The 26,155-nt window shown below is 40.9% G+C and overlaps 1 protein-coding gene across 1 annotated transcript in view; it reads left to right on the top strand.

Annotated features, from left to right (window-relative positions):
• zmp:0000000755 (phosphofurin acidic cluster sorting protein 2) overlaps positions 1-26,155 on the top strand; it is an 84,801-nt gene that overhangs the window by 45,861 nt on the left and 12,785 nt on the right. Inside the window, exons 5-18 of the mRNA XM_061836446.1 lie at positions 3,690-3,852; positions 4,565-4,656; positions 5,466-5,546; positions 5,877-5,936; positions 12,753-12,904; positions 13,761-13,854; positions 15,258-15,341; positions 21,096-21,223; positions 21,374-21,506; positions 21,617-21,721; positions 21,847-21,953; positions 22,775-22,929; positions 23,014-23,124; positions 23,712-23,814. Of these exons, the coding sequence (XP_061692430.1) occupies positions 3,690-3,852; positions 4,565-4,656; positions 5,466-5,546; positions 5,877-5,936; positions 12,753-12,904; positions 13,761-13,854; positions 15,258-15,341; positions 21,096-21,223; positions 21,374-21,506; positions 21,617-21,721; positions 21,847-21,953; positions 22,775-22,929; positions 23,014-23,124; positions 23,712-23,814 (1,568 nt within the window). The remainder of the gene's footprint in view (positions 1-3,689; positions 3,853-4,564; positions 4,657-5,465; positions 5,547-5,876; positions 5,937-12,752; positions 12,905-13,760; positions 13,855-15,257; positions 15,342-21,095; positions 21,224-21,373; positions 21,507-21,616; positions 21,722-21,846; positions 21,954-22,774; positions 22,930-23,013; positions 23,125-23,711; positions 23,815-26,155) is intronic.

Below are 26,155 nucleotides of genomic sequence, written 5' to 3'. Positions count from 1 at the left end.
CACCGGTGGTGAGCGGTGTTTGTAATTATGAGTGTACACCTTTAAGAGCGTGAGGTGGGCAGTGTCAGGTAAACAAGGAAGTAGTGTGCGTGGCATGGTGTGGCCGAGCAGCAGTTTATTAGAGACCGCGTGCTGCCGTGTTTAAAAAAAAAAAAAAAAAGGCAGGCTATGGTTCACTGCGCTGGATGGGTTCTCATGTGTGCTGTGCACTACAGGTGCGCAATTGACCCCTCCGTACAGGGCACTTAACCACGCCTCCTGAAGTTACGTCACCCCACTGTTGCTAACCTCAGACAAACATTAGACAAAATTGCGTCGCAGGAAGAAAAGTCGAGAGCGAAATTGTCCAATTCACCAGCTGATTTTTCACTCGCATTCTTACCGAATAGTGAAATATCGTTCAAGAGCAGACAGCAGGGCTTCAAGTATTTCAGCGAGGGGTATTTCAACGGTATTTCCATGCATATCGACGGAGAAACCATTGATATTAGCGCGAAATCTTTCCCGAGTCAGAGGAAGACCGAGAAGCCACATAATATATTATAACCCAAAGACGAATTCGTCATTGACAGTTTCCTATTTTCGTGATACCTATCACACTTGTGTGCAGAATCTGTATGTGTATCTGTATAGCCGTTTGTGAACCGCCGTATGAAGAAAAAGAAGAAGGCGAGGCTTGATTTACGAGTTGTTTCTCTCGTTTTCTTTGTGTAACGTCACGCGCTCCCCTCAATAATTATTCTTGAATTAGTGCCGAACCTACGTAAGTCCCAACCGAGTACGACAATCACTACTTTAGTGTCCTCAAACATCCTTCCTTCAGTCTTGGTGTCTCGGTGCACGTCGAAGGCTTTTAGGACTCGCTAGTCCGTTTTAGCTTAGCTCGCTAGCCGCCAACAAAGAGACACATTTGTGCAGTCAGGTCCTCGCAAAGTATCGCTCAACACAGATCAAGTGTGTCAATCATTCACACGTAGCTATGTTATGCAAGCGAAGAACTGCTAATTCATTTATATGAGACATGTATTGAAAATCAAATATAGGGCTTACCTTCGTGCAAACATATCTGTTCCGGTTGATTTTAGATGGATTCAGTTGATCATGCCGTCTTCCACAAAGTTTGATCCATCGAAGAAATTTTTCGTACTCTGTCTTCGGTTATGGAAAGGGTACGAATTGAATTCCACCAACTAGCCTATCAGGATAACTGTCGTCATTATTACAAAGTCCGTGACTACACCTCTTAACCATATCTATTGTTAAGGAACCCAAATACGTGATAAAACGCTAACAAAAGCTATACTGGACCATGCGACTTTGTCTGAGGTAATGGCGGATGCCAACAAGGGGCGTGGTTTATGCAGATCTCTGGCCTCTGATTGGTCAGCGACACGGCTTACGCAATTTCTACGGAGGGGTCAATTGCGCAGGCGCGCAGGTTAGAGCGAACATTGCATGCACTGGAAAGGAGAGGAATGAAGAAGTAAAACAGAATATACGTGTGTGAGTGAGAGGGGTGGATGGGGAAAAGTGAGGCTACAGAGAGAAGACATCGCGAGGGTGGACGACTTCAACTACTTGGGGTCAACAATCTAGAGCATTGGTGAGTGTGCTAAGGAAGTGAAGAAACTGGTCCAAGCAGGTTGGAACAGCTGGCGGAAGGTGTCTGGTGTGTTATGTGACAGAAGAGTCTCTGCTAGGATGAAGGGTTTATAAAATAGTGATGAGGCCGGTCATGATGTATGGATTAGAGACAATGGCACTGAAGAGACAACAGGAAGCAGAACTGGAGGTGGCAGAAATGAAGATGTTGAGGTTCTCGCTTGAAGTGAGCAGGCTAGATAGGATTAGAAATGAGCTCATGAGAGGAACGGCCAAAGTTGGATGCTTTGAAGACAAGGTTTGGGAGTGCAGACTTCAATGGTTTAGACGTGTCCAGAGGCGAGAGAGTGAGTATATTGGTAGAAAGGTGGTGAGGATGGATCTGTCAGACAAACAAGCGAGAGGAAGACTAATGAAAAGGTTGATGGATGTTGTGAGGGAAGACATGAGGACAGTGGGTGTTAGAGAGGAAGATGTACGAGATAGGCTTAGATGGAAAAAGATGACACACTGTGGCGACCCGTAATTGGGCAAGCCGAAAGGAAAAGAAGAAAGAAGAAGATTTTGTAAGCTTCCGGCCAGTCTGAAACATCCCCATCCATGCTTCAACATGTGCCATTCAACAACTTGTCGCCAAGTGTTCATGTTCCCTCTGGACGTCTCAGAAAGACGAACACAGCGAACGTACATATATGTGTACATCTTTTTTTCAACTTTTGTTTTAAGGTAAGGTTAGGGTTAGGATATAAAGTTCCTCTATGTAGAAGAAGGGGAACTATGAGACCGGGGGATTTCCCAGTAAGCGTCTGCTATGTACCCAGAGTTCCACTTTTAGTAACTCTGCGCATTAATCACAGGGAGACTTTTCAGCATAGGGGAGCGCTCAGACCGTCACACCGCGTCTCAGTGATTTAGGTATGTTTTTTTAACCGGCCCTGTTAGTGCTGTACTACCGTGTTGCTATTGTGTAGCTGCCACGTCTGTTTTTTTTTTTTTTTTTCACCAGCCCTGTTCGTGCTACTGTGTTGTTGCTATGTTAAGATAAGCTAAAGTATTCAAACTTTGAAAACTCTTTCTATGTACACTCTTTAAATGTGGGCACTTACGGCTTTTACAGAGGTGCGGCTTATCTATGTACCAAATATTATATTTCCTTTACAAATGTACTGGGTGAGGCTTATAATCATGTGTGCTCTATAGGCTGGAAATCACAATATTTGCTGGAGAGAGATGTCAATCTATACAGAGATTGCACCAATTTAGTTTAGGATTGCATTTGTAAATATAACCTTTGATGTTGAAAAATTCCTTTCTAGCTGTGGGTCAGAAATGTAAATTAACAATGTCTGCGACCAAGGCTAATACATTGCTACAGTTTAGAATGTCACTCACCTGTTGGACAACATTCCACAGGCTTCTATGACTAAGACTAAATTGTACATTATATGATCCTTTTTTATTGTGAGCAATTCCAGTATGTTTTAATTTGGTCTCCTGCACTCATTGTCATCATTTAAATAGATTTTTTTTTTAGCTTTCTGTTACAGCCCCCATTAGTGTTTGAGGGAAATTATCCTTATAACAATTTATATTGTGAAATATTACAGGAATTCCCCACATGGAGATTGCAAGTAAAGCAATAAAACTGTACCACTGTTTGAATGCTACAAGCAAATTGGCTTTGGTCTGTCAGACAATTGAGATAGAAAATAAGCTATTCTGTGGTAGTGAAGATTAATTTAGCGATTGCTTCGCTTACTGCATGTTATCATTCGCTTGGTGTAAAGCAATGTAATGGAGGATATCTCTCCTCAGCTCTGTGAAGATAGAGATAACGTTCTTTCATCCTTCTGGTCTGTTGAAGGAAGCATTTGTTGTGTTCAGCTTCAGTATCTCTGCTGAGTGATTGATTCACGCAGAAATTGCATGAGACATAATTCCATCTCAGCTAAAGAGGACTTGATATTGAGTCGGATGAGTTGAATGTGTCCTAATTGTGAGAGAACATTTATTATGAAGAACCATGGAGGGGCAAGGTTATTGAAATTAGCGAGTCTATTTTTATTTTATGATGTCTTTATATTCAGGTGATGCAACATCCCACAGATGGGGGCCAGATTCTCGGTCTCCATAGCAACGTGAAAGAAGCGCCAGTGCGTGTTGCGGAAATCAGTGTGTACTCTCTGTCCAGCCAGCCCATTGACCACGAAGATGGCAGTGGACAAGCTGGTCGAAAGACTAAAACCTCAGGTGGGCACTGTCATCTCCCCTTGGATGTGGTCCAATACTGACTGCCACTACAGCCTTTCTCTTTGCTTCCACCACATGGATCCCATTTCCCCAAATCAAGACGGAGTGAAGTCGAATAATGCTTTCCCAACCCGGGTCTGAGAATTTGTTACTTTTTTCTGCTTGCTTGTAATGTCGATCTCCTATCTGAACAGATGTCAGGCCTATTACCTTACACTGCTCTAATTCTGGATAGTGGGGGAAATATTTGGCCCAGCTTAGGCTCCACGCCTTCATCCTGCTATGCTGGTCCCTAGTTGTTCTAGTTATTATTAAGGAGGTCACTCCAACATCACAGATGAGCTCATGTACCAAGTATTAAGCTTGTGTCACTTTGAGGAAAAAGTTCATCTTGCTCCTCTTTGCAGTGATCTTTATGACATCCAACCTATTCAATAGAATGGAATAAACATTGAAATGAATTGATGAAAAAGAACAGAAAACCCAAGCAATAACTGGGTGTTTCTACCAATAAAATTCACTATTTAAAAAAATTGCATCCTCCTCATGCTGAGTGAGGTCAAAGTAAATGGGTTTGATAATCATGGTGGATTAGTAATTAACTGAAGTGGCCTTGGGTTGCTGCCTGCTTTAATTTGTAATTTCTGAATTTGAACACCATATTCCTGTTATTCTTTTCGTCTATTAATTTAGTTTGATTTATTTGCTTTAGACCGCTCCCCAGACATGGACAACTATTCTGAGGAGGACGATGACAGTTATTCATCTGAGCAAGAAGCTAGTGATGATGCAGCTCATGGGCAGGTGAGTGCCAGAAACAAAGATGACAAATGTTTTATATATTTACTGTTTTTAATTAGATTGCAGCGGCACCGTGGCACAGCTGTAAAAGGTTGGCCTCACAGTACTGAGGTCCAGGGTTCAATCCCGGCCCTGCCTGTGTGGAGTTTGCATGTTCTCCCCGGGTCTGCATGGATTTTCTCCTGGTACTCCGGTTTCCTCCCACATCCCAAAAACAGGCAACATTAATCGGACACGCTAAATTGCCCATAGGTGTGATTGTGAGTTCGACTGTTATGTCTCCATGTGCCCTGCGATTAGGTGGCAACCAGTTTAAGGTATACCCTGCCTACTGCCCGTTGACGGGTGGGATAGGATCCGGCAATCCTGAGACCCTTGTGAGGATAAGTGGCTAGGAAATTGGATGGATGGATGCCGTTGAAATTTTTATCATACAAATGATTACAATAAATATGGCTGTACGTCTACATTAGTAAACTACATGTTATGACTTGGGTACAAATTAATGTTTTATTGCCATCGTAGAAACAAAATTCACATGCACATGTGCGTATGCACACCCACATACAAATCGATGTCATCAACCATACTTGTTGCTTTGGGTTGAATGCTTTGAGGTCAGATTTCAGAAGCTCCAAGTTGGATATTTTGTACTTCCCAGTAATCTTGATTAGGCAATCCATTCTTCCTGAATGCTTCATAACACCATTAATCAAGAATTAATTCCACACAGCTAATGGATTTCTTAACAGCCAGTATAAGATGTTTTAGTAGTCATAGATAAGATCATATTTCCCTTCCTTGTATTCCAGGATATTTATGACGAAGACGATGAGCTTCGCAAGCCCAAGAAACCCCGGAGGAAAATGATACGGACCACGTCCATGACGAGGGTTAGTTGTGATCTGTTCTGATTACATGTACTTTTATGCTAGTTAATCATTGACCATGAGAATAACCCAAGACCATTGTTTTGTGACTCAGAAGCTTTTAGGGCAAGCGCACGCTGTACTCCATTTGTGCAAGCTATTAGTAGGCTGTGGATGAGCATGTAAATGAGATGTGGGTCCAGTCGACTCACTAAAATGGTCATTGCAGTGACTGTGGATTCATAATCCATTGGATAGTTCTTGGGATAATTGATAAATCTGAATTATTGCTATTTTCACAGTGGGTTGAATTTCCTTTCCAACTGGAGAGAATTTTGTTATTCTCTGTTACAGCAACCAAACTTCAAGCAGAAATTTGTGGCCTTGTTGAAGAGGTTCAAGGTAACGGATGAGGTGAGTTGGAAAAAAGGAATAGCTGCTTTGATTTGATTGATACCCAAGAGAATGTGTTCAAGGTCGAAGCAAACAACATGAAAGGGAATTTAAGATTGGAACGCATGTGGGGAACATCTTAGGTCACCTGTTTTAAAGTCTAAAATAAGACAGCTGTATAAAGGTTACTCAGTTACTGTTGGAAAAGAGCTTGCTTTATTAGTATTACCTGACTAAACAGCATCAGGCTAGTTTGTTGCTAATGTATTCCTGACGGGAAAATAATTTCCCGGGGGGGAAACAAAAAGACAAACTTCATCACTTTGGTCCTCAGCTGCATTAGCTCCCACTCATGGTTCATAATTCATAAATTGTCATGAGCAACAATTTGGAAGCAGAATCCATTAAAGGATTTATTATCCACGACTTAATCTAATGATATATGTTGGATCGTATTTAAATTAGAGTTGTCCCTCTTATTTGTCCTTGAATACATTTAGAAGGTGCAATATATACTGTAATAATAATGGTGACATCTTAGTTTCATTAACTGCCTTTCAAGTTGAATGGCTTGTAATTTCGTCAACAGCAGAAGTCTGGGCCAACCCCAGGATGTCTTAGCACATTATCTGTGGTAGACTATCAATGTTTTAAATAATTAAACCAATTTTACTGTTAAATCAATCAAATCAATCTAAATAAAAATACACCAATACACAACATACAGAGAAAATGTGAAAGAAATATTTTATTTAATATGAATAAAAATCCAGAGAGAGAACTGGCTTTTCTAAATAAAAATTTCCAGTAAGATGGATTCCTTGGTTATCTTATTTTGTGTCCTGAAAAACAAACAAGAAGACCAAGTGCTCTGTGGATTTAACTTTAACATCTTTTCTTTTGCTTGTCCTATGCTTCTTAACATTGTTGTTCATGTGTTTCTGGAGTCATTCCTTGTCTTACATTAGCCTTGCAGATTTGCGTGCTTTTTGTCTTTTTTCACTCGCTGATAAAAACCTCTGTGCTGACACTGTTGTACGTGTTTATTTTTTTTTTAATGTTGAGTGTTTACTCTGAGACTCTTCAGGGACCAGTCACAGTTCACTGATTACCAATTTGAACCCTGATCAACATCACGAAGCAAAAGATGCCTAGTTGATATTAATTGTAGTCAATAGCATCTTTCTGAGTGCTTTTACTCACCAATCTTACAAGGGATGCACTGCTATCAGAGTTTGGCTACACTTGATGGGTCTGCATGCTTCACTTTGCCTGATGATCTTTTATCACGTTGCTTGTCACTAATCCCTTCCTTGTAGCTGGAGAGTGTGCATGGCCGCTGTTCTATAAATACATAGCCTAGGAGGTAGAGAAGGGACAGACTGTTTATCTGCTCCCTAACAGCTCTTGCACTAATGGAGTGGCATTAATCATCCCATTAGTCCCAAAGCCTGCCTGTGTGCACTTCCTATGATATGTATACCCACTGTGCAGCCTGCAGATCAAAGTTCAACCCTGCAAGAATCTTCTAGCATTAGAGCATCTGATTAGCCATCTTAAAGTCATAGGTGTGTTTACAGTTCCATGAATAAATACCAGCCCACTTCTTAAATTCTTAGATTTCTGCATTATTTTCCCCACTTTAATATTCAAGATAATTTAGAAAATGTAAGTATGACAGAACTATATCCCTAGTAAATTGAAAATGCTGTTTCTGAATTGCTATTTCATTTATTAAGGAAAAAATAACTTAAGTTACCTGGCCCCATCTGAAAATATAATTACCCTCATTGTTAAATAATTAATTGATTGTGGGTAATTGCAGTTGGATTAATTCCTACTGATCAGACTAAAGCCTGATTACTTCCTGACCTGTTCACTCAAGAAATCACTTAAACATAATCCGTCCCGATAAGATCAACTAAAGCTCTAAAAAAGCTGCAACAAAATGACACAACCTAAAGAAATTCCAGAATATTCAAGAAAATAAGTAATTGACATCATTTTGGAAAGGGTTACAAAAGCCATTTCTAGATCTTTGGGATTCCACCAAACCATTGGGAGAGCAGTTATCCTCACATGGAGAAAACATGGAACTGTGATGAACCTTCCCTGGAATGGCTAGCCTACAAACATTACCTCAAGAGAACACCAGTGACTCATTCAAGAATTCCTTTCAGGAGAACTTCTAAAAAACTGCAGGCTTCCCTTGCCTCAGTTAAAGCTCATTGTTCATGACACAACAATAAGGAAGAGCCAGGGCAAAAATGGCATCCATGGCAGAGTTCCAAGGGGGAAACCCGCTGTTGACAAAAAATGTACATAAATGCTCGTCTTACGTTTTGGGGAGGGAAAAAAAAAGACTTTGGGAGAATATTGTCTGTGTTGACGACAGTGCCTTGTAAAAGTATTCGGCCCCGTTGAACTTTTCAACCTTTCGCCACATTTCAGTCTTCAAACATAAAGATATAAAATATTTTTTTTTGTCAAGGATCAACAGCAAGTGGGACACATTCGTGAAGTTGAATGAAATTTATTGGATATTTTAAACTTTTTTTTAACAAATAAAAACCTGTAAAGTGGCACGTGCAATATTATTCAGCCCCCTTGCATTAATACTTTGTAGGGCCACGTTTTTCTGCAATTACAGCGGCAAGTCGCTTTCAGTTTTGCACATCGACAGGCTGAAATTCTTGCCTATTCTTCCTTGGAAAACAGCTCGAGCTAAGTAAGGTTGGATGGAGAGCGTTTATGAACAGCAGTCCTCAGCTCTGCCCACACATTCTCGATTGGATTCAGGTCTGGAATTTGACTTGGCCATTCTAAGACTTGGATATGTTTATGTGTGACCCATTGTAGATTTGGCTTTATGTTTTGGATCATTGTCCTGTTGAAAGATACATCTCCATCCCAGTCTCAGGTCTTTTGCAGACCAGTATTTGGCTCCATTCATCATCCCATCAATTTTAACCATCTTCAGAAAGGAGGCCCAAACCATGAGGTTGCCACCACCATGTTTGAGAGTAGGGTGATGAGCTGTGTTGCTTTTACGCCGAACATATCTGTTTTGCATTGTGGCCAAAAAGTTGGATTTTGGTGTGATCTGACCAGAGCACCTTCTTCCACGTTTGGTGTGTCTTCCAGGTGGCTTGTGGCAAACTTTGAACAAGACCTTTCATGGATATCGTTGAGTAATGGATTTCTTCTTGCCACTCTTCTATAAATTCCAGATTTGTGCGGTGTATGACTGATTCTTGTCCTATGGACAGACTCTCCCACCTCAGCTGTAGATCTCTGCAGGTCATCCTGAGTGATCATGGGCCTCTTGGCTGCGTCTCTGATCAGTCTTCTCCTTGTTCAAGGTGAAAGTTTAGTGGGACGGCTGCGTCTTGGTGGATTTGCAAGTGGTCTGATACTCCTTCCATTTCAATATGATTGCTTGGACAGTACTCCTTGATGTTTAAAGCTTGGGAAATCTTTTTGTATCAAAATCTGGCTTTAAACTTCTCCACAGCAGTATCTCGGATCTGCCTGGTGTGTTCCTTGGTCTTCATGATGCTCTCTGCACTTTAAACAGAACCCTGAGACTGCCACAGTGCAGGTGCATTTATATAGGGACTTGATTACAGTCAACATTGGATCATTCAGTTTGCTCCACTGAAAATAAAGAGGCCAAATAATATTGCACGCCCCACTTTTCGGGTTTTTATTTCTTTAAAAAAGTATAAAACATCCACTAAATTTCGTTCCACTTCACGATTGTGTCCCACTTGTTGATTCTTGAAAAAAAAAAATAATAATAATGTAATAATAATTTATATCTTAATGTTTGAAGCCTGAAATGTGGCGAAAGATTGAAAGGTTCAAGGGGGCCAAAATAAAAAAAATTAAGCTTTTTGGAACGTGTTTGCATCTGTGTTTTAATATCGTATAACATTGACGGAAAAGAATATCATACCAATTGTGAAAAATGATGGAGAGAAGGACCAGATCCATGACCGCCACAACCATCCCGAAGTCCAGCTCCTGTCGCCTTCGAGACAGGGGCGTGGGACGCCGCGGACCAGTCACCGCCGATCCTACTGGACAGCAACGTGAGAAGGCGGCGGCAGCGGCATCGCCACCTCCTCCTGGACGGGAACGTGAGAAGGCGGCGGCAGCAGCATCACCACCTCCTCCTGAACAGCAAAGTGAGAAGGCGGTGGCATCACCATCGCCACCTCCTCCTGGACAGCAACGTGAGAAGGCGGCAACATCGCCACCATTGCCACCTCCTCCTGGACGGCAACGTGGGAAGGCGGCGGTAGTGGCATCACCACCTCCTCCTGGACAGGGACGTGAGAAGCCGGTGGCTGCGGCATCGCCACCTCCTCCTGGATAGCAACGTGAGAAGGCGGCGGCATCGCCACCTCCTCCTGGACAGCAATGTGAGAAGGCGGCGGCATCGCCACCTCCTCCTGGACAGCAATGTGAGAAGGCGGCGGCATCGCCACCTCCTCCTGGACAGCAATGTGAGAAGGCGGCGGCATCGGCACCTCCTCCTGGACAGTAACGTGAGAAGGCGGCGGTGGCATCCTCGCCACCTCCTCCTGAACTGGAATGTGCGAAGGCAGCGGCGCAACCATTGCCACCTCCTCCTGGACGGGAATGTGAGAAGGCGGCGTCAGCGTCCTCGCCACCTCCTCCCGTACGGGAATGTATGGGCGTGCCAGTCGCCGTCAGAACAGGAAAGTGGGGCGACCGCGCACCAGTTGCCGACGAAGCAGGAGCGTGGAGCGGCCGCGGACCAGTCGCCACTGGTACTCCTGGGCACGGACGCGGAGGATGTCATTGAGCCTACGCGGATCAGACAGGCTTGGTCCTCCAGCAGTCAGTCTACCTTGCGTTGGTCCCGGCGATGCCGGGTCTTTCCTGCTGGGTCCTGTTTTGGCCAGATCGTTCTGTTACGACCCATTGGAACGGCGGTAGGACCCAAATGCAGGACTCGAGAAATGCAAGGTAGTTCGGGGAAAAATGTTTATTATTAGAAGGTCGGGGATCGGGCAGGCAGTCAGGTGCAGCAGTGGTAGTTGGGACGTCGGGCGTAGAGAGCAGGTCAGCAGGAGTCGGTACACACACGGCTTACGGGGTTGGTCGGAGAACAGGCAAAGGTCGGTACACACGGGTTGTCGATCAGGAATACGAGAGTGCTGAAACGGTACATGAATCTCAACGATCTGGCGGAGGACCAGTCATCATCGAGGTCCTATATATACGGGGGGGGATAAATCAGCCCGCATGAGGCGCAGGTGTGTCAGGCAGGCAGGATCATGACACATGGTGGTGGTAGTGTGATGGTCTTGAACTGCTTATCTTCGTCAGTACAAGGATAAACTACTGTGATTAGAGCCATCAATTCTGGTCTTTAACAGAAAATTATGAAGCGTTCAGCCATCACTTTGTGATATCAAGCTGAAATCCACTTGGGTTCTGCAGCAGGATAATGATCCATAACACACCAGCAAATCAACATCTAAATGGTTGTGGAGTGGCACAGTCAAAGTCCAGACTTATTAATGAATAAAATGCAGTGACATGACCTGAAAAAGAATTTTTGTACTGAATTCAAACAATTCTGCAAGGAAGAGAGGACCAAATATCGCTATAGATCTATAGAGATCGTCCACCTAAGTCATAAAATCACGTGATTTTTGTTTACGTCGCCATATTGACTTTTCAAAGCATTGTTGAAAGTTAATTCTGTTAAGACGAAATGAAAATATGTCTTATAGCACGACACCCGGAGTTTTGTCCAATACCGTTAAACATTTACAACGTGATAATAAACGAAGGTACATGGAAAAATTAGAGACACTTGGCATAGAGGATCCATATTTAATGCCGAAGTCGATGTTTTCACCGATAAGAAATTTGACTGTTAATTCACTTCTGCTTGTCTTGCACAACTGAATATACACATGTATATTGGTGAATAAGTCGTCGAGCTTTACACAGAAGAGTTTGAAAGCGTATAAAAGTCTGGACGCGTACAACTACTTTGTTGCTGGATCTGTTCTCAATCAGGAATAAATCCCACATAGTAATGGACCCACTCAGATTTCTTCAATACAATTACCGATATTTAAATAAATGACACCTTGTTTTACACAAACTCACATTCATTAACTATGATTCGGGAAAAAAATTAAGGACAGGGAGTCGTCTCCATACACGGAACCCTGTTGCGGCCACACGTTAACCTCCGGAGAGCCTCTCTGTGACACTTTTTTTTTTTTTTTTTTAATACACATTGTTCTCAAATGAGTCAATTTGGCATTATAAATACTTCTTGATAATTTGAGATTGAGAAGAATAATTCTTACCTGAAATGAAATGATCGCTACGCGGGCGTGTGTATTTCATTGGGCACCATCCCTCCCCTTTAATTGTCAAAATCCATCAATCTTTTCTGGTCTTTACATCTGGTATTCTGTAGAATGATATCTTTGAAGAACCGTCTCGTCTATTGTGACAACCAACAACACAACAGGTCTCGGGCAATTTGAAAAATCTGCTCAGACTCCCGCACTGCTGAGCAGCTTTTTTTGCCCGGCAATATGGCGCCGTAAAAACGGTGACGTCACGTGCACGATCTCAATAGAAAATTAGTTATGCCAGTTATACTAGTTCTAGTAAAATGCTTTATTTCTGTTGTTGTTGCTGCTAAGGATGGGCCAACTAGTTATTAGGTTTTGGGGCCCATTACTTTTTCACACAGGACCAGATAACTTTTTAAATTTAATCCATTGTGGTATTTATAAGCTTAACCCTTGTGTTTATGTGTTTCATGTTTACTAGGTCCTAGACTCTGACCCAGTAGACCAGACCCAGGAAGTAGAGGAGGACCTGGACTTACTCTATGACAGTTTAGAGGTATACAACCAGAGTGACAGCGGGCCAGAGATGGAGGACAATGAAAGTGTCTTGAGCACACCAAAGCCTAAACTTAAGTGAGTTTGCGCTTGGTTCGTAGCAATATGTTGTGTGATTTAGCTGCCGCTTTTCATCAATTAATAAGGATTGTTTTCTTACCATAATTCCTGTAGTTGATATGGGTATCTCAAAACAAAGCTTTGTTTACGCGTTTGTGTGATAAGATTCAGAATGGGCATTTGGCAAATACAATATTGAGCAAATGTTGACAGTTAATAATTATTTAGGATGCACTAGTAGATAATTGTAGATAAAATACTAGTGTTTTTCTACATCTTTCTGTCAGCAATAATAATAATGAATAAAAATTAAGTTCTTTGTAATAAAAGAAATTTTTGAAAAAATTGAATTGGGGAAAAAAAGCTTTGGCCAAATGGAATATTTTTCATATTTAACATGCACAGTACATTAACAAAACACGGTACTGTCCACTGCATACTGTACAAATATGGGCATGTCAACACGAATACAGTCTGAAGGAGTATGTCCATCAAATGAAAACAAAATTAAATTAGTGCAATATTACTGCTTGAAACTATGGGGTTGCAATCACTGAAGGGATGGGTGACTCGTCTCACTGATCTTGAAGTCCTGTTTTGATGGCAGCGTTGTCATCAGCAGAGATGTTGTGCAATAGAGGACTTCTGGATGGACACAGCTGATTTTTCATCAGCTTGTTTGTCTTTGTCAGGCCACAAACTACTTAATTTTTTACATTTGCTGGTTGCAACCAATTGGCCACAATTTCTTTAAAAATCAATGTGCTTTTTGGTCAGGATCGTCAAAGAGCCATTGAAACTTTATTAGGTTACTATGTTCATTCCTATTTATCGAACTGTTTTTATTCTGAAATTCTTACCTTTTTTTCCCCAGGCCTTTTTTCGAGGGGATGTCTCACTCCAGCTCCCAGACAGAAATCGGAAGCATACACAGCCAAAAAAGTCAACAGAGAGAGCTGTTACATGCTGTAAGTTGTTCACCAGGCCCTCGGTTGTTATAGCAATAACACGTTGCTCTGGTTCCTTTCAGTCCTGCTGGATATGCATAAACTGATTTTTTATGGTTGTGCTGGATGGGGTCATGTTGTTATGTAAAGTAATTGTACCCAGGAAGTGGGTAAATGTCTTGCAGGCTTTATGGATTATGGATTGAATGGTGCAGGGATTCCCAAGAACCATGCTAAAAATTCTGGGAATGGGGGAGATGTAGACTCCCACCCCCCACTCCTTCCATTGCTGGAGGGTAGGGTGAAGGGGCTGCTGTCCTTACCCTGTTCACCCCTGTAGTATTTATAGAGACTGACATCAGACTACCTCTACACCACTGTCAACACACACATTCAAACATGCAGACCTGAATATTCTACCAGGCTCAGAGAGAAGATTGGATAAAGCATTCCCACTCAGATTTATGATCTGTTGGACACAAAACGCTGTGAAAGAGGGGAGTGAGAGACATGTTGTGTCTGTCTTCGTGAGAGGGAGGTTGAGAGTGGCCTTTTTATAAATATATTGGAATCCATTTTAGCTTCTACGAAAGAGCCCAGAGCATTCCAGACAGTAAGTCAGCCATTTTGTCAAACAAGCATCTCCATTCAACCGTAAGGAGAAAAACAGGGAACATTTTTTGAGAGACTATGGGGAGACAGACATCTCCAAACAATTTGCACATTTTTCAGATTCACAAATATATCTGAGATTCACATTGCTTTCAAATCCACAGATATATGTGTGATTCACACATTTTCAAAATCCACAAATATATCTGTGATTCACATATTTCTTAAATCCACGTTATTTCCAGGTGTTTTACAAATAAATAAAGCCGCATTTTTTGTGTCTGCATATTTATTCTGATTTATCATGTGGAAATATTAAATTTTGCCTGTGAATTGTTAATGTGTTTGTGGATAAGCAGCCATGCGTATTTATTTTTTAGACAAATGTTAACACTTTGACGTTGAGACGATTCAGACGTGTAGGAAGGTTCATCCTCCATCTCCTAGGCAGCAATGTTGCAGTCTCTGCTAGAGCCATAGTCTTTTTCTCTGATATTATTTCCAAATGACAAATCATTATAAATGCACACACAATATTTTAAAAAAAATTAATCATGGATTATTTTGTGGATCTGAAAAATGTGCAAATAATTGTGAGACATGTTGCTCCACATACTAAACCGATTAACACACTTGAAAGGGATAAGATGGCCATTCAGCAAGTTTGACCACATGAATGTCTTTGTGGGTTTATGTATAAATTGGCAGAAATACTGCAAGCTTTCCGTCAAGTGCCATTGTTACTCAGCTTGACTGTGGCATTTTTATTCATCATGAAATGATTTGAAAATGTTATCTTCTTTACCCTTCAGAGTGGAGACTTTTTAACCGTGGACAGATGTAAAGTGCAAGGGGTCCGCTATCAAGAGGACAGCGCCACAGACACAACCATTGCGGTATGTTTTTGATAAAACACTTTCTTTGCCCAAATGTTCCTGGAGCATTGTGCTCTCCATTTTTCTTTTTCAGTCCATTACACTTGAAACTGGAGTGTGGTTTCCCTCCCGTGTGTCTTGGTGTTTTCTGGAAAGAATCGAAGGAGGGTGGGTGTGTAAGGGCGAAGATATATCCACTGTTTTATATCATTGAGTGAATCGGTTAGTTTTAAAATATATTTGATTAAAATTCTTTGGTTGGTTTTGGATCGGTCGTTATTTTCTTCACACAATTGGTTTATTTTTTTCAATGACCTAAAAATATAAAGCGAACCAAAGGAAATTTATTTGTATGGCGCATTTCATACACAAGATAACTGAATGAAATCTCATCAACAGTAAATGTATTATTTTAGTATTGTGTGCAATGTCCAGGAAGATTTTTTTTTTTCTCTACTCTCGTTTGCATTCAAAACTCATCTTTGAGGAGAAGTGGGCCGATAGTGTGTTGTGCCAGGGCACCAAATCCAGATCGTTTGTCACCCACCACACTTGACAATATTTTTAACCCTACATGTTTTTAATTGTGGGGGAAACCAGAGAACCTGGAAGAATCCCATACAGACATGGAGAGAACATGTAAACACAACGCAGAAAGTCCCCAATGTCAAATGATAAGGATGGTATAAGCTAATAATTTTGCGTGAGGCACCCTCCATTCCACAAAGGCAGACCTTATTATTGATGTGTAATTGTTTAGTCCATAAATTATGATGCCTATACAATCGCGTAAATAATTTGATGCACACTGGGATACGGATAGACTTTATCATCCAACAGAAATTATGCACAGGTTACTGGTTAAAAGTTCTGTTCTGACTGTTCTTTCATCCAAGACCACAACTGTGTAATGTTCTCTCATTGGCTAAATAAAAGTAGGACTGTATTTAACAGTAAGAGCAAGTAAATAAAAAGATTTGTCTTAAGATAGTGCTGAACTTAAGAAAAATAAAGTTCAATTTCCTCCTTTTCTGTTTGGCATCTTGACACAAGAGTGAAGTCTCGAACTATTACTATAAACTACTACTAACTATTTAATTGAACTGTGTTAGAGGTTATCCATCCATCCATTTTCTGAGCAACTTATCCTCACAACGGTTGCGGGAGTGCTGAAGCCTATCCCAACTGTCATCGGGGATGGTTACCAGCCAATTTTTTTAGAGGTTATATTAAAAATGTTTTATTTTGTCTCCTAACAGCATTTTGCATATATGTACTTTTAAAAGCTCTCAGTGGGAAGTTTCTACTAAGAAGTACAAAGAAAAATGATGCTTCGTGTTCCATTTTAAATGCCATTTGTTTCAAATTTTCTCTTCTGCTGTCGATCATTTTATCTTTTTGTCTTTAATCAACTTGCATGCTTTCGCTTTCTATTTTGTTTCTATCTGGTCTGTGCGCGGTTAGTGATATTAATTACTATATATTAATTACCCACTGCGATCAAGATTTAATTGGCTGAAATGGTGGCTTCACTCGCATGTGATTGGTCGGTAGAGTTCTTCACTATCGTAAAGCCTAAAATATGTTATCCAGCACCCAATAGAAGCACCCTCTATGCCTTGAATCATGACCTCTCTCTTTTTTTTTTGGTTATGGTGTAAGTCCATTTGTTTTTTTTTTGTTTTTTTTTTCCCTCTGTCTCAATCTGGTGTTGCATTTTGGAACCACTGTCTTTCCGCTTCTCAATCAAATGCTTCACTTCTGCATCTATGCATCAGTGATGTAAGTGCGTTGTGTCACATACGCTACTGCCTGCTTCCGTCTTCGCGACCATCTGTGGTAAACCCGATTTTCAATTTTGCTTTTCAGTGTTTTTTTTTTGATGCACAAAATGCAAACTATGACCTACAAACAGCAATGCGAAACTGCTTAATTTGACAATTGCACACATACAATATGTATGTAAGCAATGTTGTGCGTCTGTGGAGGCAAATTTGCCATGCTTTTGAGTCCCTGATCATTTTTGTGCATCCAGGATCCAGGATGCAGGATGCACATCAAACAAGACCCCTGCATTATTATTATTATTTTTAGTAATAGTAGTAGTAGTAGTAGTAGTAGTAGTAGTAGTAGAATACAGCCTTATGGGGGCCACAAGCCAGAATGAATCCAGAGGGTTGAGTCAGGAAGGCAATTAAATTTAAGACTTTGCCAAGTAAATATCCTCATTAATCCAAAGATTTCCATACCCTTTACAATGTCCACCACTACTGCAGTTAACCCAAAAGCCGTCAGTGGAAATTCAGCTATTGTGGGTTGAAGATGAGAGTGAACTTGGAAAATGGATTCCTGGGCAGAAAGATAAGAGGAAAGCACAGCTCATTTGACTGAATCTGGGGAGTTTGGGTTTTGGGACATTCTGGGACATGACATGAAAAGCTTGGGAGTTGGTTGACATGATGATTCAAAGAAAGGTAGATGTAATATGTTGTTCAGGAGAGCAGGTGGAAAGGCAGTAAGGCTAGACGTTTAGGGGCAGGTTTCAAAATATTTTACCATAGTGTAAGTAGGAATAGAAATGGAGCAGAAGTTTTTAAAGGAAGAGTTGGGAAAGAATGTTTTGGAGGTGAAATGGTATCAAGAGCATGATTAGTGGTTATGCCCCACAGGTAGAAAGTGACCTCAAGGTGAAAACTTCTGGAAGGAGCTAGATGAAGTAATTCTGAGCATCCCATAAACCGAGAGAGTCATGGTTGATGCAGACTGTAATGGACATGTTGGTGACAGAAATGGGTGATAAAGAAATGGTTGAGTTCGTCTTCCACGAATGAAAGTTTGAGGTATAGATGGTGGTAGACTGAAAAAAGAATGGAAATGGCCATAATGAACACTTGCCTCCATAAGAGGGAGGAACATAGGGTGACCTACAAGAGCGGAGGTAGGAGCACGCAAGTTGATTACATCTTGTGCTGATGATGTAATCTCAAGGAGGTTAAGAGAGAGAGTGGCTAGACAGCACGGGATGGTGGTATGTAAGATGACTCTGGCAGTGGGGAGGAAGATTAAGAAGACAAAGGCAAAGCAGACAACAATGTGGTCGAAGTTGACAAAGGAAGACTGTTGTCGCTTTTCGAGAACCTGTGAAACAGGCTCTCAGTGGACAGATGATCAGAGAGACAACCATAAGAGTACTTGGTGTATCTTCTGGTGGGAAAGGGGAAAAGGACTTGGCAGTGGAAGCTCAAAGTACTGGAACTCAAATAATGAAAGAGGTTAGCTAAGTCGAAGTGGGACACTGAGAGGACTGAGAAGACTAGACGAGCATAAATGAAGATGCCACGTAGGCTAAAGGTAGATGTGGCAAAGGCCAAACAAGCCATTGAATGACATGCATGCCAGGTTGACCAATAAAGGAGAAAATGATCTTTACAGGTTGTCCAGACAAAAATATAGAAATGAGGTTTGGGTGGTTAAAGATAGACATGGAATTGTATTGACTGGTGCCAGTGTGCTGGATGGATGGAAAGGATAATGAGGAATGAGGAAAAAAAGAGCAGAATAGGAGTAATATGGTTGATTAGGAAGTAGCCAAGATTTGCTGACATTTGATAACATTTCATTTGCACGAGAGAGAGAAGCGATAGGATGGGTAGCGGATTTTAAATTCATGGAGTCAACAGTCCAGAGCAAAAATGAAAGTGGTGAATAAATGAACAAACTGATCCAATAGATTGGAATGGGTGAAGAAAAGTGTCAGTTGCGTTAACAGAAGCGTTTCTGCTAAAATGAAAGGCAAAGTTTATAAGACACTAATGAGGCCAGCCATGATGTATGAATTTTTAGAAACAGTGGCACTGAAGAGACAACAGGAAGCAAAGCAGGTGGTGGTGGAAATGAAGATGCTGAAGTTGTTTTACTGAGTGAACAGGTTGGATAGGACTACAAATGTGCTCAATACAATGTTAAAATGTTTTAGTGACCAGGTTAGAGAGAGGAGACTTTGATGGTTTGGGTACATTCAGTGGAGAACATGTGATGAGGATTGGCCAAAGAGAAGGTTGATGGATGTCGTGAGGGAAAACATGAGACATCAGACATTGTTCTCCACTATTTAACCTGAGTCAACTCATCTCATAGCCATAACTATTTCTTTCATGTATTCAGGACATATATCACTTCCTGATTTATAGACCAGTTGCAGAAATTTAAAATATTTTCTAAAGCTGACTGGAAGCCAATGTTTACACTTTAGAATTAATGTGCTCGGACCTCTTTGTCTGCTCAGAAACCGAGGTGCAGTATTCCGAATAACCTGCAGCTCTTTCATCCTTTTTTGGAGCAAGTCTAGTCTGGAGACCATTACAATAGTCAAGAATACTTGGGATAAAAGCATGTATGAGCTTCTCCTGGTCTGCTTGACACATGCAAGGCTTCACTCTGAATTTTGTAGTAGTAGTAAATTTATTGCTGGCTTTATTTATTGAACGTGCTGATTTTAAATAAATAAATAGTATACAATACTAATCATAAGAATCCATAGTTGGGAGGAAATTAATCCACTAAAAATAAAGAACTGAATATGAATCATGTTCAAAACTGGAAGAAGTCATACAAACATCCAACTGCCAACAGACATTGTTCACAATAACTCAAGCTGCTTTAGTTTAACATCATATGTTGGAATGTAGTTATTATATGTGTCATGGTCCTGCCGGTTCACCGCTGGCTGTGCGGGTTCCCGCACGGCCGCCCTGAATGGGAGGCACACACCTGCGACTCATGCTGGCTGATTGGCCCCGGTGTATATAGGACCATGGGGACGACTGGTCCGGCGCCAGATTGTTGCGGTTCATGCCCCGTTCCATCACTCTCGTATTTCTGATCGTATTCCGGTGTGTACCGACCTCCGCCTGATCTCCGACCGACCCCGTAAGCCTGACTCCTTTAATACTCCTGCCTGCTTTGATCAATCTCCCGTGTACCGACTCCTGCCTGCCCGCTGACCTGCTCTCTACGCCCGACCTCCTGACTACCGCTGCTGCACCTGACTGCCTGCCCGATCCCCGACCGTGGAACAATAGACGTTTTTCCCGAATGACCTCTGTGTCTCCCGACTCCTGCATTTGGGTCCTACCTCCGTTTCGATGGGTCGTGACAATATGACAAAAAAGTCACAATCGGCGTTTATCTAAGAACACACAAATAAAGAATCCATGAATCAATAAATCAGGAAAAAGAACAATAAAATGGGTTTTCCTCATAACCATTAAACATGCAAATACAGTATGACAGTAATACAATCCAAATGATAGTGGCCTGTAAAATTCCCTGGATTTTGTAACGATATTTAGTTATTTAAAAAAAAATAAACCCAATTTGTTTTAATTTCAAACCAAAATAATTGGGAGTGTTAAGCCCAATTAAAAGACCAGGTAAGGCAGCCCCTTGCTAGAGATGGGTAGTCTTGGCAATTAGTTGTTGCCTGTGCTTACTTGTCTCTCTTTAACTGTTCTCCTCCGAGTGCAGTGTATTCAAGTATTCTGGTTTACATCACTCACCCTCTTCAAACTCAATATCAACTTACTGACCCACCACCTTTCTACATTAATAAAATGCTGACTCCCGATCCAACACAATTCAGACCTTACGTGGATCCTGAATGAACAACTGAGGGGGTTCCCGTCAGAGAATGATAGAAACATTTATGTGATGAGCATTACCACTGTTTTATAGTCTTCTTTGCCTTATGGTTGCTTTCATGCTTTTCTTGTTTAGGAGCCAGAGAACGATGACAATGTGCCAGGGCCAGGGGAGGTTAGCAGCTGGGACATCAACACTGAACGAATGACTAGCACTGTTGGCAAGCTTTGTAAGACTGAGTCCCAAAACCACATGTCTCCAAGGTACACTGCCAAGCACAGCATCTGGATTCGTGCATGCAACATCCTTCTCACTTCACATGATCGCTATTGTATGCATGAGCTACAGCTGGATTGCCGTCATACTTATTTTTTGCTTCCGGTTAAGCACCTTGTACTTTTTGGTCCTTTCAGTAAAATGGAGAACAGGCTGCAAAGGCGTCCACGCAGTACCTCCATGAAAGACAGACAGAACTCCAAGGCCCAGAGTGACCGGACCAGCAGTATAGAGAGTGAGTGCTCGCCAGACTCACGACTCATAACACAGGTGAACAACTCCCCAAATCTGGAATTTTTTTTTTTTTTTTTTTTTTTTTTTTGTTAAAACATCCTGGTTTCTGTTACTTTCTAAGTCTGTGATGCTGGTTTATCCAAAAGGTGCCCAGGAAGTCTGTGTATGACCAGTTGAACCAGATCCTTATCTCTGATGAACGCTTGCCAGAGAGCATCATTCTCATCAACACCATGGAGTGGCAAGGACAGGTTAGTAGCATTGCTTAGACATTCAATATCTAAAAAAATATACATATATGAACATTATTCATTTTTATTTCAAGCCCACCAAGCTCACTTCTATTTTCATGTCCTTTGTTTTTGTTTCCATGTAGTATGTCGCAGAGTTGCTCCATGAACAGGCTCAGCCCATTGTGTCCACTTGCTCAGCTGCAGATGTCCAGGCTGCCTTCAACACCATTGTTACTCGAATCCAGAGATTGTGAGTCACTTTGATTGCTCTTAAATCATGGTGGAAGCTAAAAGTTCATTAAAATAAATATCTTACAGTGATCAATGCTGTATTTGCTAGATTCTTCACTGTATGCTACCGATCAAGATACTGTAGCTGTCGTCTTCTAAGAACTTATGGCAATGGTACAGCAACTTGTGTAAATTTTAACTCCTAACTAGCTTTAGACATCATTGCATTTGACACTTTTTCTCATGGGTTGAGCCGTTCACTCCAGATTAGGCCGTGCCGGATCGAGTCATGCAAAGTTCTGGTGTTGAAACACGGTGTTGTCTGTTGGAATTCCCTTTTAAATGTTATAATTCATAGCAACCACAGTGTTAAAACCAGGTTATACCAATGGGTATCACACTGTTCCTCTTTTTTGTTCCATTCAAGCCTCACATTGTGCTCACTACAGAATTCACCTAAACTGGGTTTGCAACATTCTGTCAGGGAAAAGAAAAAATAAATATGGCGAAGTTAAAAACAAGGTTTGCATTGTGTATTTCTTCATCACGTGCCCTCATCATTTCTAAAATATTGACGGCACACTACCTGCATTAATTCCAATAGTTTTCCCCCATTGTTTGAGATTAAATTTATACTAGTTTCAATGGTGTTTCTTTATCACAAGGGGGAAAGACTTTTGTTAGCGTATTTTACACCCATTACTAGTTAATTGCATTGCCTTATATTGTTTTCCAAACTTTCTCCAACAAACAAGTCATTATATTAAAGGCAAATTCATTTCAAAGTTGTGAAACGTCAATCTTAATTCAATTGTCTTTTCTTTCACTTATCCCTTATAGTTGCAATTGCAATGCGCAGACACCGCCCACAATGAAGGTGGCGGTCGCAGGTGACCAGAGCTACCTGAGCACCATCCTGAGGTTCTTTGTGGAGCAGCTGGCCAACAAGACTCCTGATTGGCTGAGTTACATACGTTTCCTGGTCATTCCTATTGGTACCTAAACCATACATCCTTCATGTTTACCGATCCAAATGTTTCATAGGTACTTGATAAATTTCTTGTGCAATTTTAACCTAGGCTCTCACCCACTGGCCAAGTACGTGGCCTCGTTTGACAGCAAGTTCAATAGCATCTTTATGGACACAGCATGGAGGGAGTTGTTCTGCAGGACGGAACGGCCCGCCTCAGGTAGAACACAACTCGTGCTCACACTTGTGGTCTGAGGTGATGCACAACTCCCATATCTGACCACAAAGCACAGCTGCGGGTCAAATGTTTGGTCAAGTTGAAAAGGAAATAAGTGAGGCCACGACATGGGTCAGGGGCTGATGAATGGAGAGATGGTGTTTTCCATTCGCGAAAAGTAGTAGCAATGTGCTTTAGCGCAGGGAATGCGTCAGTTTCATGGCAACACTTCTTTACTCTGCTCCCTTCCAGAGCTGTGTAAGAAGACGAACAGGCTCAACATTTAACCCATATTTTAATTTGAATAGGAGGATTGTATAATTGAAAGCAAATGGCTTGCTTTATTACGTCATCATGAGAGCATATGTTTGTGGGATTCCCCGTCCCCACACACACTTTTTAGTCTTTGTTTTATTACTGTTAGCCACCTGTGGGCGGAATTTTGAATAGGAGTAACATAGATAAAACGGTGATTTAATGTGGTGTGCTTACTCATTTGTAATTGTTATTACTGAGCTCCAATGTGACTTTCTGAAATGATTTATACACTTAACATTGTTTACAACTGGTTCTGTTTGCTCTAAATGCAGATAACATTGACGTAGCCGGGCGGGTAGTTCAGTACCTGGCTGGTGCTAATGTATCCCACCAGTTTCCCATCTCTGAAGCTATGCTCACCTACAAACAGAAGAGGTAAAGTCACAATATTCAAAATGAAAAGCATCTTTGTGTGGTGAGTTGGTGGGTATGCATGTATTATTCTATGTATGTGTGTCTGAATGATTTCCAAACTTCATCTTTAATCTTTTCAGTAAAATCGAGTTGACCAACTGTAGAACTGCTGTAGGGAATTTTCTACCTACACTTTCACAAGTGAGATGGACAGAACTTCTGTGCATTTCTTCAGTTTTAGTCACACTATCGCAGGAATTAGTGAATACTTAATGTTCTCTCTTGCTCAGCTCAGAAGGTTTAACTACAGTACTTAGTTAAAAAAAAAAAAACACTATCACAAAAATAAACATACAGTAGATTTATATATGTCAGCATGCCCCTGATGAAATGCCCAATTTTTGTGACGTAAAAATAATTAGACCGTGATCAATAATTTCAGAACAATGTCATCCAAACATAAATTTTTAGGGATATGCCTAAAAAGTTCAAATTTGGTTTCATCAGACCAACAAGACAGTCCTTCCTCTCTTAAGAGGACTTATACCAGAAGAGCCCAATGATCCTACATGATTTTGGATAGTTCCTGTATGTTTTTACCAAATTTAGCCCTGCCTGGATTACTTTACGTTTTTATGCATTTTTTCTTTCCACACAATATGAAGCATATGTGAAATTGTCGTCAAATGTAAGACAGTAAAAGTAAGTTTTTTTCGGCTTGTCCCGTTAGGGTTCGCCACAAGCGTGACATCTCGGATGAATGCTCACAGTACTTGGCAGAAATTTCTGTAGCTCAGTTAATGTTGCTGTTAGACTCCATAATTGTTCTCTTCCCCCCCCCCCACCCCCACCCCCATCAATGGAGGGACTTCATGTTATTGGCAGTGTCACTGTCATGCCAAATTTCTTGAAGATGACATTCTTGTGCGGCATTGGTGTCTTAATCATAAGCATCGGTGTCAAACGTAAGGCCCAGGACAGATGTGGCCTGCCACACCATTTTATGCGGCCATGATTCTTCCTAAAATGTGTCAAAATCTCATGTTAAACAAACAATAACTGGCTTTATTGGCCAAATATGTAACAACATCCAAGGAACTTTTCTCCATTAGTAGTTACCGCCCTAGTACCACATACATGTTGAGTATGAGGAACAAAAGACAGTCAATGGACAGGGAATTTTTTTTTTCTCTTGAGAACATTGCACTGCACAATAATTGTCAAGATACCGAGTTACCAAACCACTTTTCCCCACTAAAATACATGAACAATAGTTGAACAAACCTATCCTGATTTCAAAACATATCCCTCAATTGGTTGTATATACTGTATATTGTACTATATATCTGTTATTATATTTATATATAATAATATGATTAAACATTGTTATTGCAGTCATAACAGCCCTCAAGAAAATTGTAACTACAACAAGGCCCACCACAAAAATTACTTTGACACCCCTGACACATCTTTGGTAATTATTTTAGATATTTATCATATGTGCAACTCACTCACCTTTTGGCGAAATGCACCATTTTGAACTCACAATAGGCCCTTGACGTTAATCGTGTTGACTCGATGGGTGTAATCTCGTTCAGCAATCTAATTATACAAGAAAGTCACGTAGTCTCACATCTTTCATTGATCTTCCCAAACTACTGCTCATCATCGTGCGTACATGGCGGCCATGTTGGAAAGGTCATCGTTACCATGTAGGCAACAACACTCTCCTTTTGTTCTCAGTAGTCCTTGTATTAATTAGTAAACACGGCTACAATTATATAATTAGTTTACAGATATTCATGTGAAATGTCAGTGACAGAGCCATGTTAGAAATTGTCGCAACAGAATTAACTTCAAATTCAGAAATGGCCAATAAAAACAGAAAACTTCTGTCCATAATATTTTACTGGCGATGGATTTGGGATAAGCCTTTGAAGTTGGCAAAATTGAGGAATGATGTGAACCAGACGATGATTTTAGTAACTTCTTTTCCAAAATGATAGTGCCACAATTTGAAGCAGGCATCATGTGCAGGTGAAGATGGGCCTTGCTTAAGTTACAGGCCAAAATAAAAAAGCAAATATATTCAGCAAATTTGATTTTAATCTTAAATTTGTACCTCAACATGACTTGAGCATTGTAAATAAATCTTTTCGGTGTGAAGCTTTTTTTTTTTTTTTTTTTTTTTTTTTTTTACTATACCCTTCAGAGTCTTTCAGTTTGCTTAGTTTATTTTCAAATTAAAAAAAAAAAATCTCCGTGTAGGCTTCAGGGATCCCCCGCAGGCCCAACCAAAAATGTTTTGGTTTTTTTTCAGCCTTTTCATGGCTTGCGTGTTTACATGTCTGATGTATTTAGG

This window comes from Syngnathoides biaculeatus, chromosome 12 (assembly GCF_019802595.1).
Source record: "Syngnathoides biaculeatus isolate LvHL_M chromosome 12, ASM1980259v1, whole genome shotgun sequence".
NCBI classification, from domain to species: Eukaryota; Metazoa; Chordata; class Actinopteri; order Syngnathiformes; family Syngnathidae; genus Syngnathoides; species Syngnathoides biaculeatus.
Note: the sequence above shows the minus strand (reverse complement) of the source record. Positions and strands in the feature narration are given on the sequence as shown.